Raw genomic sequence first — 17427 nt, forward strand, 5'->3', positions numbered from 1 at the left:
TCGCGTCGTAAAAAATAAAATAAAATTGCATCCAAACATGCCATGGAGAGATGGAGGTTCTCGTCAAATTCAACGAGGAGAAATACTTGGAGTAGCGCTGGGTTAAAACCGTAAAATCATAGCCTTTGATGCATTGCTTGGCCCCACTTTACCTTACTTCAACCATTTCAAGGTAGGGCCAGCCAGGGCAATATATTGAGGGCTGTGATTGACGGTTTTAGCCCAGCGCTACTCCACGAACGGATCGGTCAAAAGGTCCTCTAATCTAGATGGATGATATTTAATACGTTTAATTTAGATGATTTTGGTCCGTTGATTTGTGTATGAATTCTGATTTGCAATCAGTCCAACTTATAATTATAGAGAGGAGAAGAACCGTAGGATGGGTAGAGGAATTAGGAAGGAATGGTTGTGGAATGTGGAGTCTGGCTCGCAGGCGGGACTCGCACCCGCAGCCAGCGTTGTCAAGTCAATGCCAGGTGTCTGTGTTGGATAGTTAATTCAATGCGTATTGTGTACGAGTTGAGACCGACCTGCTCCTCACAAAGGGCGTTTCACACCGATTTCACACGCACATCCTATCATGCACTAGGAATATCTCTCATATTATATGTTATTATTCACGGAAGATATTCTCAATGGACGGTGAGATGTACATGTGAGGTCGGAGTGAGACGCTCCGTTTGAAGAGTATATCTCAATCCGTACAGTTTGACATGTAAAGTCCAACTAAGCAAAAGGATGCCTACTAGACATGGCCCACTTAATGTTGAGCTGGTAACAGGTTGGCGATTCGAAGATTTGGTTGGACGCTTTGGACGGTAGCTGAAATACGCCCATGGTTATTTGTTAAATTACCAGCGCACCATTGGGAATCAATCCGTTTTTTAATCAGTATTTTACAATGGGCAACGGGGGCAACCGTGAGGGGCTGAGAGCCCGGAGGTGGGGTGCGATCCCAGGTTCTTGGGGTTCCGGCAAGGTTGAGAGAGAGGAATCCGTGCATGTAAATGAAAATGTACAAGTAGGGAGATGGCAATCGATGTGAGGACGAAATCCGATCCCAAGAATGAAATTAAGAGCTGTTTGTGTATTTGTTTTTAAAACAAAAACAATTGTTACATCAACATTTTTTTTTTGGCTTTTGAAAGAGAAAATCATAGGCAAGCACCCCCATACTGGCCTGGGCACATCAATTTATTGCCACAAAGAAAAGGAAAAAAAAATATTTGCAAAGTATTAGACACAATAATCCTACAGAATTTCCCTGATACTATTATAAAATCAGCGCTAAGTTATCTTGTCTCAATCCCTAAAATATATATATTTGAATTATCTTTTATTTTTTCTTCTTCTCCACCAATGCATGCTCAAAAGACTCAATAATTATTATCAAAATAATAACAATTCCACGAAACCTCCTTGCGTGTACATGAGCGATGCTTCCACTAAACAGAATTTAATGTGGTATTGCTTTGGATTTTAATACAAACTTATGAAGAGAACCAATTATATTAGATGATATTTGACAAACTACTGTATTAAAAAGAAGGGAAAATATTAAGGCGATTCAATGGTTATTTTGTTAAATTAGATGGGATATTTGTTCTCGAGAAACCAAGATATGCAAATAATTGCCTCTTCCTTAATTTTGAATAAGATAATTAGATGAGGCTTAAACAAATGCTAAGCCTAGATTAGGCTCATCACTTAATAAATCAATAATAAATATGAAGGTGACTTTCAGTTCCAGGGGGGTAAAGGTGCCTTTCATACACTTTGTTAAGTGAACAGATATTCTAGTTAACTGCAACTTGCACAGCTAAAGTTTAAAACTTAAGAAGTAAAATAAAGGGAAAGAAAGAGGAGGAGAATCTTTGATAAGAAAGGAACCTGACTGCCCAATCAAAATAGATTGGTAAGTGACAAAGGGGTTGTTTGGTATATTCCTATTCCAGGTTGAAATGCTGCCACATCAGTGCCACGAAGGCAATTCAACTTTGACATTTTAAAAGTATATTCGGTAGAATAGGTCCAACCTCAATTATGAAGTATGAACACACTTTGAATTCGGTCTTACATATAAGGGGTGTTCAGAGTTTCTTTTTCCTTTGTCCTATACAGCACTTAAGGCTGTGTTTAGTGAGATCACATCTCCTCCCCACAAAGGGCCACCCCCACAGCACATCCCTGCCGTGTATTGGGAACATCTCCCAATGATAATACTAGAATCGGTTGTCATTATCGGGAGATGTTCCTAATACACAGCAGGGATGAGCTGTGGGGCAGCCCCTTGTGGGGAGATGTGAACTCATGTTTAGTTGCAATGCAAATAAATTTGCACTGGTGCAAAACCATGAAAGTGCAAATGATTTAAGTGTAAACTCTGATCTATTTTTGTTTCAAATTTTAGCCTATTTTATTTGACTGTGGTACAATGAAGGAGATTAAGATATGAAGCAAAATAAAGTAAAACCCAAAACAAAATTAAAGAAAATTTTACATTTTTTTCATTTGCATTTGCAAGCATTTGTACTAGTGCAAATAAAATTGTACTGCAACCAAACACGGCCTAAGGCTCAGTTTGGAAAGGGTGCAAATACAAATAAATAGTATAAAACTTTATATTTTGTATTATTTTATGTGTAATTGCACTGTACATATTTGTATTTATACTCCTTCCACACTGAGTCTAAATGTTTCAAATCCTTGAGTGTATACCACCTCTTCTAGTCACTCTTATTTCGCAGCAAGTGCTGAGCTGTTATTCTGTTTTAGTGACTTTTGCTTCAATACATCCCATCTTTCGTATTTTGTTAGACTAGCAATGGTTCAGGTAGGAAAGGGTTCAAGGATTGGATTTTTTTGGTTCAGCGTCTCAGCCTCTGGTCGACTCGCCAGTACAAACTACAAAGACTGGTTTTGTTCAAGATTTCAGGTTGGCTAATTATTAACTAGTTTTGATTCTGAATTAGGATTTGGGTACTTTCCCATAATAGTCCTCAACCAGGATAAAAGTATCTTCTTAGAAAAAAAGAACAATTTTTAGATCGTTTTCTCCAAATTTTGGTTGACATCTTTCTCAGAATTTCAATTGGAACTACAACAGTGATATTGAAAAGAAGAAGAAGAAGTTGGCTTTAATTTAGTTCACCCAGATCCATAAAAGAAATATAGGAAAAAGAAAAAGGGATGTTGAGTACGGGTAGGCTGAGGTTGCTAACCTAAAAGATCGACCATTTTGTGCAAGTGCATAGGGTCATTGACAATGATAGAAATTTTATTAATAAAACTATTGTCTATTTCTTAATCTACAAGAGTTATCAGCTACTAGACATTTGATTTAATCATAACGGCTCCAAATCATATTCCAAAGAATATACTTCAACTCAATTATTAAGATCAGAGACCATGCAGTCAACTCCACATTAGATATTATCTTAAGATAAGATCAAGCTGTGAATAGGAAACTTAAGAGGGGCCCGGTTGAATAATGCACTCCATGTGCCATGTTGGATTTAAGTGCCCATTGGCGTCATTGGATGGAATTAGTGCAAGGTTAGGCATGTGCTTATCTACTTATGGCCTGTTTGCGGTTGAACCCTTGTAATTTGAAAGGAGTACAATTTTGTATTTATAGAGTACAAAACCTTGTATTTCTATGTATTTGTACTGTACATATTTGTATTTGTACTCTTTCCAAACTCAGCCTAAAGAATAAAATTGAAAATTAATTATTTCTTAAGAATTTTCATTTTTTTCGAACAAACCTGAGAATAGATGGGAGATAAGATGGAATCTCCGCATCTGCTACAACCATGGCCGCAGCAAAATCTTTCAACCTCTGAATAATTCAGTCACACAAGTTTTCAAGTCAGTGACAAATGGCAACTATTTCCACTGAATATTACCTGCTAAGCCATCTGGCAATTCTTGTGTCACACATTTATCATTGAATTATTATTAAAAGAGAATATTTTCAAGGGAAAAATAATGTGGCCCTCCGTGTCCCTTGCACGTGGAGGAAGCTTAACTAGTCAATACACAAGACTAGAGAAAGTCAAAAAATGACAACATCAAAAACCGAACACTTCATTTAGACCAAAAGGCCAGAATTTTGAAGCTGACATTTCAACCATTTTCCAGAATTTACTTCAATGAAACAAAAGTATCTTCATTCAAGTTGAACTGAGATAACTAGTTTTCTTTAATATTTTCTTTCAGTCGCCTCCATAGATTGGTGTACAAGCATTTGAAATTTCAGTTTTTGAATCCTCGACAGTGATGTCAAAAGCATGCGATCAACTCGGAATGTGTATCATTTGTTTGCCAAAAGCATGCGATCAACTCGGAATGTGTATCATTTGTTTGTCTAATTGAATGGATGCAACCAAGTAATCTAACTTGTCATTTTGTCAATTGGACAGTGCAAAAGCACCTATTACAACTCTGAAATTATTCTCCGAATCAGATGGTCAAAAATACCTACTATCTGCATTAATGTAGTTTAGGACTCAATTTAGATGCAAGTTTTCAAAACAACCATTTCAAAATTTTCCACGACTGTTTTCGTGGAGAAAACTTTACTGCTATAACTGATTTACAGCATAGATGGCTTATAGATGACTGTCATATCAATGGCTGAACCCACAAATCATCCATCCTTTCATGTGGCTAAAATAGGATGCTTATTTAATAGGGATTGATTAAGAATGGGCTTTCAAAAGATCATAATTGCTAGAATCAGAGGATTCAAAAGGGAAACACAAAGGCCACTCTCTTTGACCACCTGGGGTTCTTTTTCAAGACCAAACTTCAAGGGAATTTCCTTCAAATACCAGTGATTTTACTCTTCAAAGACTTGGCAAGTAAGGGTGGTTATAAACTTCAATTTAATCAAAGTTTATTAGCCAGCTCAAGGCTTACCATTGCCCCTTTCAACCAGTGGTCTTCATTTGTCTATGCCATATCCCAAGAGAAGTTTCTTGGAAGTTAGATAAATTTACCCTTCAAGGCCTTGCCAGATTGTATGGAAGAATAGCTTGCAAGCTTCAAGAATCAATCATGTTTCAGAAATCAGGATGCATGATGCTACTTTTTGAATAGGTAATTGGGGAATGATTTCCTCATCTAGACTGGGGGAAGTGTAATTCACAACCTATAACAAACATGTGGCAGTGGGTTCAATTTTGGAAAATAATATACACAAGTAAACCTTTTCTAACAGATTGCACAATTACATCCACTACACTCCAAACTCAAAGAAAATAAAAGAATATAATTTTTCAGATTTTTCCCAGCCTCACACCCTTTCCTTTCTACTTGTTCTGTCATTTACTCTTTTTTTTCTCTATCCAACTGATCAAAAGAATGAAGAGGCTTAACATGATCCATTTTCACAATGTGTATGAACACCAGTGGTGAGTGAATGACTATGACACATAAATTAATGTTTCCAATTTTGTGAGGGAGTGTCTGTGGGTCAATGTCGTTTATATATGGATGGATAGACAGACAAGCAGGTAGATAGATAGTGTCGTTAATAATATGGATAGATAGATAATAGGTAGATAGAGCAGACCAATATTAAGAATTTACCTAAAATTAGTTCACCAATATCCACTCCATTAAATCACAATTTAATTTATAATAATTTAATACAATGGATGACTGGAGCTACAAAATTCCTTACAAAAAACATTATGATAAGTGCATTAATTAGCCACCATCAGGGTTGATAAACTTCAGGAAGCCGAAGACCAACACTAGCAGCAGATTTTCCTAGTATTCTTTTCATTTCATCTGATCTATCCACTGCAATATTGTATGAGAAGAGCAGGTCCTACAATCATTTAGCATGTCAAAATCAGGGTTTAGAAAAGGAACTGGGACAACCAGAATTTTATTTACATAGTTTCCTCATAGCAAAACTAATTACCAAAAAACCAAAGCAAATAAAAAAAGAAGAGAAATAGAAGGCATAGCAAGTTAGCAACAACAAATTTAGGCAATAGCCTCAAATTCCGAAATTTAAACTGCACATTCGTCCATATTTTTAACAAGGCATTTGCTATGTTTTTTTTATAAGCGGTAAAAGTATTTGTATTACTCATGAGAGAGAGAGAGCTTTCCTCAATTATTTAGTTCTTTATTTCTGATTGGTTATGCTGTTAGATTCATAAATTTTATGAACTACTTTTGTATATAAATTTGGAATTTCATTGATTAATATGGTACAAACATGTTTTACCCAAAAAAAAATGGTACAAGCTTGATATTTTCTAGTAGCACGGTGGAAAAAAATACTTTGAATCTCTGACCAATGCCAAAAAAAAAAGAATCTCTTAATTCAAAGTTTTCTTCAAAAAGCTTACATGATCTAATAGAACTCATGCAATCCGTACCAAATAATTTAGACAAGGCGTATTTATTTTTATTTAATCATTTACTAGCAGGGACCCCTGCGACGCACGGGCTTTGTTAAAACAAATTCAGGCAATAGAGCTAGGGATACAAGTTGGGTGTACCCAATTGAAGCCTGACCCGATTCAATCAAAGCTTTTGCACAGGTTGGGTTTGAATTTTTTACCTTTAAGATGGGCTTGAGCCAAAAAACAAAAAAAAAAAAAAAAAAAAAAACTCAGGCCTAAACTAAACTCATATTGGGCTTAGGTTGAGGCCTCAGGTACTGGTAATCTGTATACACACACACACATATATATATAATAAAACTGGACGTGCCATGTCAGCACATCTCTCCTTTCTCCTCCACCCCTTTCCTAATTTTTCAGAATTTTCAATTTTTTTCTTTTTTTTAATCCACGTAATTATAATCAAGCCCAATGAAAGGCGAGAGACTTTTGGACTTCCGAAACGTCTCCCGCCCTCCTTTCGTTTAACAAGTTGGAATGCCAAATGTTATTCCATCTTGACTTTTTCCATTTTCGTTTAACGAATTGGAATGCCAAACTTCAACCCCTCTTCCAACACTTAATTTTGGTATGCATTTCTTCTTCTTCCAACTCTCAGTTTCTTCATTTTGATTTTTTTTTCCATTTTCATTTTTCATTTCATTTTGGTTTTGCAATAGTGGGTTTTGTCATCTGTTCTCCAAGACAAAGGCTCCAACTCAAAGCTCAAGTCGTTCTTCAATACAGGAAGGATACACAACTTTTCCTCTATAAATTGCTATCCACCACTCAAGTGTCCGCCCATACACACATTAGAGCTCACCAGCTTCATGCACACTAATGTGTTGAGATGCTACACATTTTCAAAGAAGGAAAACATGCTCGATAAGACAAAAAGTGTTAGTTGCTCAATCCCTCTCTAGCTCTACAAGTTGGTAGCAAGGTTCAAAGTATCGGAAATGCCAAGTGTATCGGAAAGGCAATTTTAAGAGAGGTATCGGGATACGCCTTGGATACGTATGCATATCAGAGAAAAATTAAGTACGCATAGATACACTTGTAAACGATATAAATACTTTAGTAAATCATAAAAATACATCAATAACACTAAATATAAGACCTCAATGAGGTGTATATACATTAAATTAATATATTTTAATAGTTTTATGAAGAAATATATTGGAGTTTATTATAATTTCATTAAAAATCCTATGCTTAACTATAATTTATAAATTATAATTCTTAAATTTTAATGTTTTATGGGATGGGAAAAACCCAACTCTCCTATCCAACCATAAAACATGCATTGGCACAACTTCTAAGTGAAAATATAATTAATAATTAATAATTATTTATTACTTAAATGATTATTATTTATTATTTATTTCCAAAAATTATCAAAAATAAATAAGCATTATATAATATATTCAAAAAATAGTTATTAAAGAAAAAAATCCAATTGCTTTGTGGATATGATAGATCCATAGAATTATAACATATTCAATCATTGTGATCAAATGATAAAATATAATTAATTATTTATTTATTTATCTCTTTTTAATTCTAAATATAAAAAAAATAATTATCAAAGAAGAAATTTCAATTGGTCTGTGGATATGATAAATCATCCATAGAATTATAATATATTTATTTCTTGTGATCAAATGATAAAATATAATCAATTATTATTTATTTTTTAACTCTAAAAATATAAAAAATCAAAAAAAAAATATATATATATATATATATTAAAGAAGTAATTTCAATTCCTCTATGGGTATGATAGATAAATCCATAGATCGAAAGCATATTTAGTCTTTATAGGCAGATGAAAAAATAACATTTTCAATTTTTTTGTTAATTTATATTTTCCCCAAATATCTTCATGAAATTTCCATAAATCTACTGATAACACAAAAAAAAATGTGATTTTGAATGTAAGAAATGTAGATCAACATGAATTTAAACATTCAAGAGAAAAGAAATCACAAGATATTATAAAAATTTGAAAAAAAAACTTACCTATGTTTGCCATATATTTTCAAATTTTGAAAAATCTTCAAAAACAAATTAATGATTCACACTTATTTCTTGCAATTTTTATCAAATCTAGCACCATAGGAATGAGGTTTGGAGTTTTAGGGTCATTTGGGGGTGAAAGAAGGCTTATTTCAGGGAAAATAAGCTCGCTTTCCCCCCGTTATTTTTTTTTCAATTTTTGGTCGTATCTTTTTCGTTGATATGCCCCAATACACCCCCGATACGATCCGATACACATGAAAAAAGACGAGACGCCCGATCTCCATGCATATCCTGTATCTGTTTTTCAAATACGGAGCGTATCGTATCGAAATGTTAAACCTTGGTTGGTAGCACCGTCTCTCTTTTCTCTCAGATTTGTATCATTTGTGATAAAGTTCAGACCTAAACTAGAATTCTATTAGAAATAGTATTAGAGGAAGATTAGAAAAGAGAATAAGAGAATAAGATAAGAGAAGAAAGGAGGAGGAGGTGAAAACTAGTTCAAATAAGAGAGAAAAGTTACTCTCTCTAGTCGGCTGAAGGGATGGGAGATCCATCATATGGATGGCCGAACCCTTGGGTGAAAACTGGTTCCCAATTTAGAAAACTGCATTTTCAAGGTTCGTTCTTGTAACCAAACCGTACCAAATTTGAAACCAAGATTGGGGAGGGATATACTTGATACGGAATCCATGCAAAGAGCTCCTCCCAACGTAGGTGTTCATGCCTAAAGGTTGTACCAAATCCTCCCTCCACTGAAGATGACACGTTTAGGATGAGGCAGGATCAGCAGGTAGTTCTTCACCAAGAACTTGTGATTCTTCAGCAAGAATCGAATGGGGTAGTGAGCACAGCTTCAAAGTTGTTTCTTCTAGCAAGAAACAATGTCAAGATCAAATCTTGATCACATCCAAAAACTGGAAATCGAACAGGGTAGGGCAGCAAGAGCAAGAAGAAAAAGAACTGAAGGCAAGATCAGTCCAACTGAGTTGTCTTCTCTCCATGTTGTGTCTGGTGTCTTTTTCATGTCCGCCCTGCTCTCTATTTATAACCTTAAAGAGACAACCTCCTAATCTGATTAGGAGTCTTCTGATCCAAATCTTTATTTGGATATGAACTCTTTAAGTGATAAGGATAATCCCTTATCTTATCTGCAGTTAAAGATCATCTTATTCGTAATCAAATTATGAGTTTCCTTATCCAAATCTTTATTTGGATCTGGACTCTTTAAGTGGATTAGACTTATCCTCTTATCCTTATCTGCTGATCCAAACTTAGATTCACCCCTATTTAATTAATCCAATTAACCCAATTCGACACGGGCTTTTAGGCCCATTAAGCTTTCAGGCTCACTTCCTTTTAATGCTGGCTAGATTGGTTCTCTTTGTATGGCATGGGACCCTAACATTGATCTACACATCAGCCACATGGGTTCAGCCTAGCCTCTGTTACAAGGTCTGACCGGATTCACTGCTAAACACAGTGAGCCCCTGACTCCATCACCATGGGCTCTTAATGGCCCAACATTTACACTAAATGGTCATTGGGTCCAGTCATCTTATGAAGGCCCAAGGACTGTGGGCAGATGCAAGATTAGCCCATCAGGTATAACCTTCAATGGTCTTACACTTAACCTCTCAGCCCTTAATGATCAAACATTGTCCGACAAGAAATGACCTCTCCCTCGACTGCAAGGTACAATGCTGCACTTTCTACACACATGGATCTCGGGAATTAAAACATTTTGCAAACATTTTGAAACCATAATGTATATAAGTATATCTCTATATAAATATATTTTGCAAAAACATATTTCAAACACATTTGAAATCCACTATAGGCAGTTTGGGTTTCCATCAAAGAGAGTGCATTTTCCCGATCATTCACTTTGTCCGACAAAGGGGTTGATCCTGTCACTATGATCACCCACTCAGGTAAATTCTCGGACTATCCCAAACATACCCAGGTTTTGACCCCCTCTAAGGATCTCACTGATTGGCATTTCAAAGACAGTCAAATCCGACACCTAGTGCAGTATCATAATCGAGTCTATGGGTCAGGTATAACATTCCAGTTTTGCCTATCTATCTCCAAGGTCCAAAGCAATATTGGAATTTTGGTTTGGTTTAGGATTTCAAGAAAAACCCACACTGCATGTATCTCAGGTCTCACCTTGGTAGCTGAGACAAGCCACCCCAACCAACTTGGCGGCACATCAGTGTCAACCTTGATAAGATAAATCTCCCCAGATCCATCTAACAACTGTGAAGATTCTAAACTAACACAAGTCTCATATGTGTCCAGTTTAAGGGTATTACACAGAAACACACCACAATAACATAAATCAAATATGTACTTTATTCATTTACAATAAATGTCATAATGTACATCATGCTAATTGGAGCTAAGGGCATACACTAACAGGCTAGGTTATATTTATATGTTTCTATTAAATAAAGCAAAAGACTATTATATTCCTACTTAAGTATGGGACACATCACTTAACATAAACATTACACATCAGTTTAAACATAAATAGAAAGACTAAACTACCCCTATACAGTCAACACTAACAGTTTCTTTTCTTCTAATGTGGACCTCAGTAATATGATCTGATTTGGATAGGATGCAGATTTAGTACTTTGTCTGGATATGGTCCAGAACAGACCTGTTTTATGCCATACCAGCTTGATCCCGGGATTATTTTAGAAATAGCAGGTGCAGAGATTGAAATTGTGTTTGGCCTTGTGGCCTTAACTTCATAAGGTGTAGTTCTAACTGTTTGGAAACATGATGCATGCCTGTGTCAGTGATTTCCACCTGAGCTCTGGGGCTGATCTAGTGGTGACCTTTTGTAACTGCAAACATTTTGTAGCTTAAGAGGCTATATTCTAGTTTTATTAGAGACAGTATCAGCTTTTGTTGTTTTACTAGGGGACAAATGCAATCTTCTCCAGTTGGTAGGGAGGATCAGCTGCTCCAACCCTATAAGCCACTTCAAGAGCAAAGCATCTCATAGTAGAGAATGATCTCTTAAGATGCCAGAATTGGTTCAAGAGTACCTGAATATCAGTAAGAAATGGACCAAGTCCAAGGTTGAACATAGCATTTGATCCACTCAAATGTACTCCAATACCACTTTACCATTCATTATTTATTTATATTATATGATTGCATATCAATGCGATATGTTTTGACATACCCGTAAACTTTTTATTCTTAGCAGTTTGAATTGCGGCCTTGTCATCACAGTACATTGTGATAGGTGTACTGGTTTGTCTAAAAGGAATGTGCCTTAAAAATCATTTCATCCATAATGTTTCCTTACCAACCGTAAACATTGATATGTACTCTAATTCCATGGTTGGCATGGCAATACAAGTTCATGACTAGGAAGGCCATGCTACAGCACCTCCTCCCAATGTAAGCAACCAATCACTTGTAGAATTTGAATTTGCCTAACCAATGTGGAAACATCAACATGGGATTATAAATCATCCCCTTTTCATATTAAATGAGTGTTTTAGGTGGAGTTTTGTGGTTCTAAGTTTTTCCATCCTAATGCCTTTTTGTTTGAGCATTTTAAAAGAACTAGTAAGGATGCATGTGCTTTGCACATGGCAATTTTTATGATGATGATGATGGTAAACAATATGTTTCCAAAATTTTCTGCAATTTTTTATATTGCTATGTCTATAGAAGTTATTCTTATTTGTCACACTTATTTTTGTTTAATATGATGAATATACAATGTTAGAGATGTGTCCAAATGTTTTCTACTATTTTTTTGTATTTTTTTTACTCTTGTGTGTTTTCATTTTTTTTAATTTTCATTACTATTTAATTATGACATCAAGGGTTGACACATTTGACCCAAAATGTTGAATTGTTGACTCGCCACCAAATAAGAAAACAACTCCATTTTTGGGTTGGTTTTAAATGTGTGTTTTATTTCTATCAATAAAAACAATTATTCTTTGTTATTTTTCTTTAATATGGATAATTAATATAGGATTCAATGAAAGAATGAGAATTAATACCTACATATAAGACTTGATGAGAGAGAATTAAATGAGGAGAAATGCAGTAATTCAAATTACATTTTGTGCCCTCACAATTAGAGATGTATCAAATTCAAATAGGGGTATTCTAGTCAAGAATAGGATTCAATGAATGCTAATGGGAGTTAATACCTTAAATATAAGACTTAATAAGAGGGATTTGAATGAGGAGAAAAGTGGTTGTTCAAGTTACATTTCTATCCTTACAATTAGAGTGGGACCAAATTCAAAAAATTGGGATATTTTAGTCAAGCAAAAGTTTCACATTCTCATTCACACTTTTAATAGTAGTACGGATTAGGATGATTGGGTGTAAATGGTAACAAGAATCTGATTCTTTATGCCTTTTCTAACAGCCTCAGGAAAATAACTGGCGATTCCTCTTAGTAATTGGGGTATTTTAGTGAAGTAAAAGTTCCACATTCTCATTCACTCTTTTAATAGTAGTACAGGTTAGGATGATTGGGTGTTCATGGTAACAAGAATATGATTCTTTATGCCTTTTCTAACAGCCTCAGGAAAATAACTGGCGATTCCTCTCAGACTGAGATCTTTGTCCTGATAAAAGGATTCAAAGTCACTTGGGATATGAGAAGGTGGTGATTGATCCATTGAAGGGGGTTTAGAAATTTTGATTGAGTGGGTTAGCAGTTCAAAAAACAGACCATGAAAATACCCCACTATATATCAGAAGCTCATGATTAGCTACAGGGACAAACACAATATTATAAAGATCATCAAGATAGGCTAATTCCTTGATTGAATCTCTTGCAAAGGATGATAGATTAAGGTTGGACATGTGTCACAGCCTCACAGAAAGAAGTTACTCAAGCAATAGGTTCAATGAAACATGTTGTTTGATTGTCTAGCCAAACAAGGGGAAAACAGGGATATTTTGTATTGGGATCAGTTGTAATCTGCTTTTCTTTTTAGTTTATAACATGTTGTTCTGGGAAGGATCACAGCTGGTGCCTCTCCAAGGGTTGTTTGTACTGTTTTAATCCTTTGGCAATAAAGATATATACATTTATCAAAAAAAAAGGGTTCAATGAAACTTTCTGTTTATTTTCTTTTCCCTTTTTTCTCTTCTCCCCCCTTACCTTTTGAGGGTGGTCTTCCCTATAATTTTTTTATTGGACCCGAATATTTAACATTATTATTATTCTTCCTAATGAAGCTTTTCATTACTCATCAAAAACCAAAAAACAAAAAAGAAAAAAGAAAAAAGAAAGGAAAATAAGGATTTTGTAACAATGGTCAACACCTTTTCTGATGCACATAGGCACAGTGCCGTTGAACATTTAGCATCCTGAAGGATATCAGGAAATTTTTTTATCAGCAAAAACAATCAAAGAAATCTCATTGATAGATATAAAAGAAAGGTCTCATCAATCTAAGCGATTGAACTGGAGGAGACTCGCATATGATATATTAATTTGGACTCATGCAGTGCAAATGAACTTATGAAAGAGATTAAAGAACGGTTTATTTTATCAACTCAGTAGAACGCTTTCCATAATACATTTTTTACAAAAGTAATCAGATACCACAATTTAATTAGGAACTTGCTTCACAATGTTAGAGCTAAGGAATTGATTAATCTCTCCAATTTGTCAGTATATAGTCTCCTTCTTTCACATATTTGTCAGCCTCGATTATATACTATCAAATATTCAACAAACAACAAAGTAGAGTTGTCTGTCTTGAACCCATTCTACAAACTGCACATAAAGGAAAGAAACCTGAAATCTATTACTTCAATTTTCATCATAGTAACATGTTTAACTCCAAAATATCTGGGTAACTAACTAAACTACTGACTAACAACAGGACTTATAATCTTATTATTCTCATTGAGCAGGGCAAAAAAAATAAGACATACCTTGTGATGGTGCACGCTGTTGAGAAATAAAGTGTAATCATGGGCAAGTTTTATTTTTTGTTGAACGGCTGATTGGTCTGAAAGATCAAAGCTCTTCCGAAACTCCTGGGTTATAAAATCACTAAAATGCCTTTTGTTTTCCTCTTTGCCAATGTGTTTCCTAACAGCTTTAAGAAGGTGGCGATACACCTTAGCAGCTTGCAAGGCTTCAGAGCCCATCTATGTTATTTTTCCGCTTCTCCTTTTCTGTATCAAAAATACATTTTATTCAGAACCCGCATGAAGAGACCTCATACTTTCCCTAATTCTATAAATTGAGGAAAGATAAGAGTGGCTTAATAGGAAAATAAATAGAAACCAAGACCTCAGCCAAAGAAACATGCCAAGGAAGATCTCACCTAGTCATGCCCATGCTTTATCTCTAGGTGATGATGCATTGACTACAATGGATTGAATTCATTACCACCTCAAAATAGTTCAATACAAACCACCACTTACTTGAAATGCAAACTGAATCATGGAAGAATATTACAGTAAATCTCTAAAGCAAATGAATTTTCAATAGGTAATATTCATATTTGGAAAAAAAATGTAAATGAAGTACAGAAAGTAGAAGCAAGATTATTTGTACAATAATACAGAAAGCTAGTAGGTCATATAACTAGCAGCCATAAATTAACATTTAAACCCAGAAATATTGCAGTTTGCTTTGCTTGGGGTTGACTCTGACCATTTACCATGTGAATTGTGGAATGAAACCATTAAATTATGACTATGAGCGACAACATTGAATAATTCGCCTGTGTTCCCTCCATTTCAAGGGTTCCTATACGGTTTACCAAGAATATTTACTGATATAAACAGAAAGAAAGGATGAAGTTGGAGGTACTGCAATTGGTCTAATGGAACAACACCTATTTACTTTATTAATCCATTCTCCATGATTATTTCTCCTACATAAATATCCGCATCCCAAATAAAAGACTTGTTTCAAACATGGATCCTTTTCGTTTTTTCTCTTGTCAATAGCAACTCCAATCTTCCATGCCAAATTTTCCAAAACCAGTAAATACGAGAAAACAAGATTCTCATGTTGTTCACCATCTCTCATGGTTCTGATATTAGTTAAAAATCCAAATAACCTGATTGTGAGGCAAAAGAACTTTCCCTGGTATCTGACTTGGATTTGTATTATTTTTCGTAAATGACATGAAACGAGAAATTTGAAGCATGTTTATAAAGAAGCAATAAACACTTTCTAGCCAATTTTAAGCTTTTCTGTATCACAAAAACAGACAATAAGAAAATTGCAGCAAGTGAAATTGATTGCTTTTAGCGTGCTGGCATTAACATTGGTAACCATCTTAAGTTAACTGGAAAAAACAAAAAAAACAAACAAAAGAAACAAATTGATATGCAAATAGAGCTTACCTGGAGAGACAGAGACACCTCGGTCTGAACAGATCGAAAATTACCGCAGAAAATATGAAAATAAATAAAGAGATGTAGAGATTAGCGAAACAAAAGCAGATCCCTTCTTCTCGGACTAAGCAATGCACGCTTTCAATTATGCGCAGGAGATAACTCGTATGTATTTATCAGATTTTCCTGGGATCGCTTGATGAAGATACGTTAGTCCTCTCCAGTGAATGCACCGTGAGGATTGACCGAACTCCCTCAAACGCTGATTTATAACTCAACTAGCCCTACTTTTATTTTTTCTCATGGGTAATTAAAATGTGTGTATGATTTAGTTTGAAATTTACTATTTATTTATTACAAATTAAATTTAAAAAACAAACTAATACGAGTATTGTATCTTTGTATCTATTTTATTTGAAAATCATTATTAATTTATGTTTTTTAATTTGATTTAAGATATTATTCGTAAACAATAACCCACTTTATTTGGTATTTACTATTTATCTAATAAATTTATTTTGATTTATTTATTTTTAAAAGTTAAATTAAGTTGATTCATAAAAGTTAAATCAAGTTTGTAATTAATAATTTTTTTAAACACTTATTTATTGAAAATGTTTATGAGTGAAACTACGGACTTTTTGAATCCTATTTCTTAAATTAATAGTTTAATACAATGCCATTGTGGTAATGGGCTATGGGCTTTAGTATAAAATGTCATGTGTCACAGAAAAAATAAGAATGACACATGTCTAAATGGTGGGGGGTTGTAGCGTGGTAGTGGGTTGTGGGGTTTAACAGAAATTTCTCATAAATTGCTTTATGTCTAGCTTTTCAAAAAAAAACAAGAAGGCAACTTGTCTTAATCGTGGTAATAGGTTGCGGGTTTTAATAGCAAGTTCTAAAAAAATGGCATGTGTCTAAATTTATAGAAAAATGAAAATGCCACATGTATGAATGGTGGGGTTGTAGCCTAAAGACCTTCCTTTAATATATATACTAATGGATGACCTCATACTAAGTAAGGGGAATTAGTAATGTTAAATTTACATTATGGAATAAGTAATGTTCAATTTATATTTATTAATATTTTAAATAATTATTACAATTTCAAAAAATAGATTTTCAATAATTAATAGAATATAGATAGTTTTCTTTTGTTATGATAAGTAGAGGGTTAATGATTGACTGAGACTGATAGAACGTAGGCAGGAGGGGTTGTGGATAATCACTTTTGCATTTTTTGTAATTTTTAAGAATTAATTGAAAATGATGGTAGTGGATTGTGGGATTTAGCATCAACTTTTCATAAAATGCCAATTGTCTGGCTTTCCAAAAAAATGAGAAGGCCATGTGTATGAATGGTGATGAGTTGTAGCCTTATTAGATTTCAAGGGGATTAGACAACAATAAGTTTTTTTTTAATATAAAAAAAACAACAACAAGTTTTTAAAAACCGACCCGGAAACAAACCAATTTTGCCTCTTGTTTCTGGGTCACCGGTTCAACCATTAAAATCAACTAATTTTTCCTCTTCGTTGCAGTCATGCATCTGAAAATCCCATTGTAATGCTTTTTCAAAAATAAAAATAAAATAAAAAACTCTACAAGTGAATGCAATGCTCGAGAT

At 34.4% G+C, this 17427-nt stretch overlaps 1 protein-coding gene across 1 annotated transcript; it reads right to left on the bottom strand.

Annotated features, from left to right (window-relative positions):
• Nucleotides 1-5604: 5604 nt before the first annotated feature.
• Nucleotides 5605-16061, bottom strand: LOC148850337 (complex 1 protein, LYR family protein). Its single transcript, XM_088942645.1, has 3 exons — nt 15807-16061; nt 14376-14621; nt 5605-5842 (listed from the first exon to the last, which is right to left on the bottom strand). Exons 2-3 carry the CDS (start codon nt 14592-14594, stop codon nt 5729-5731), a joined length of 333 nt encoding a protein of 110 aa, XP_088798771.1. The 5' UTR covers nt 14595-14621; nt 15807-16061; the 3' UTR covers nt 5605-5728.
• Between the last annotated feature and the right edge of the window lie 1366 nt (nt 16062-17427).

Source organism: Nelumbo lutea, chromosome 5, assembly GCF_056320005.1.
Source record: "Nelumbo lutea isolate HS-2025 chromosome 5, American lotus-T2T, whole genome shotgun sequence".
In the NCBI taxonomy this organism is placed as follows: Eukaryota; Viridiplantae; Streptophyta; class Magnoliopsida; order Proteales; family Nelumbonaceae; genus Nelumbo; species Nelumbo lutea.

Bases quoted from the DNA above. Each gene is read 5' to 3' on its own strand.
- LOC148850337 (XM_088942645.1), bottom strand. From the start codon at position 14,594: ATGGGCTCTGAAGCCTTGCAAGCTGCTAAGGTGTATCGCCACCTTCTT. The intron at 5,843-14,375 runs GTATGTCTTATT...AAATGATTGTAG, and splicing joins ACAGCGTGCACCATCACAAG to GACCTGCTCTTCTCATACAA.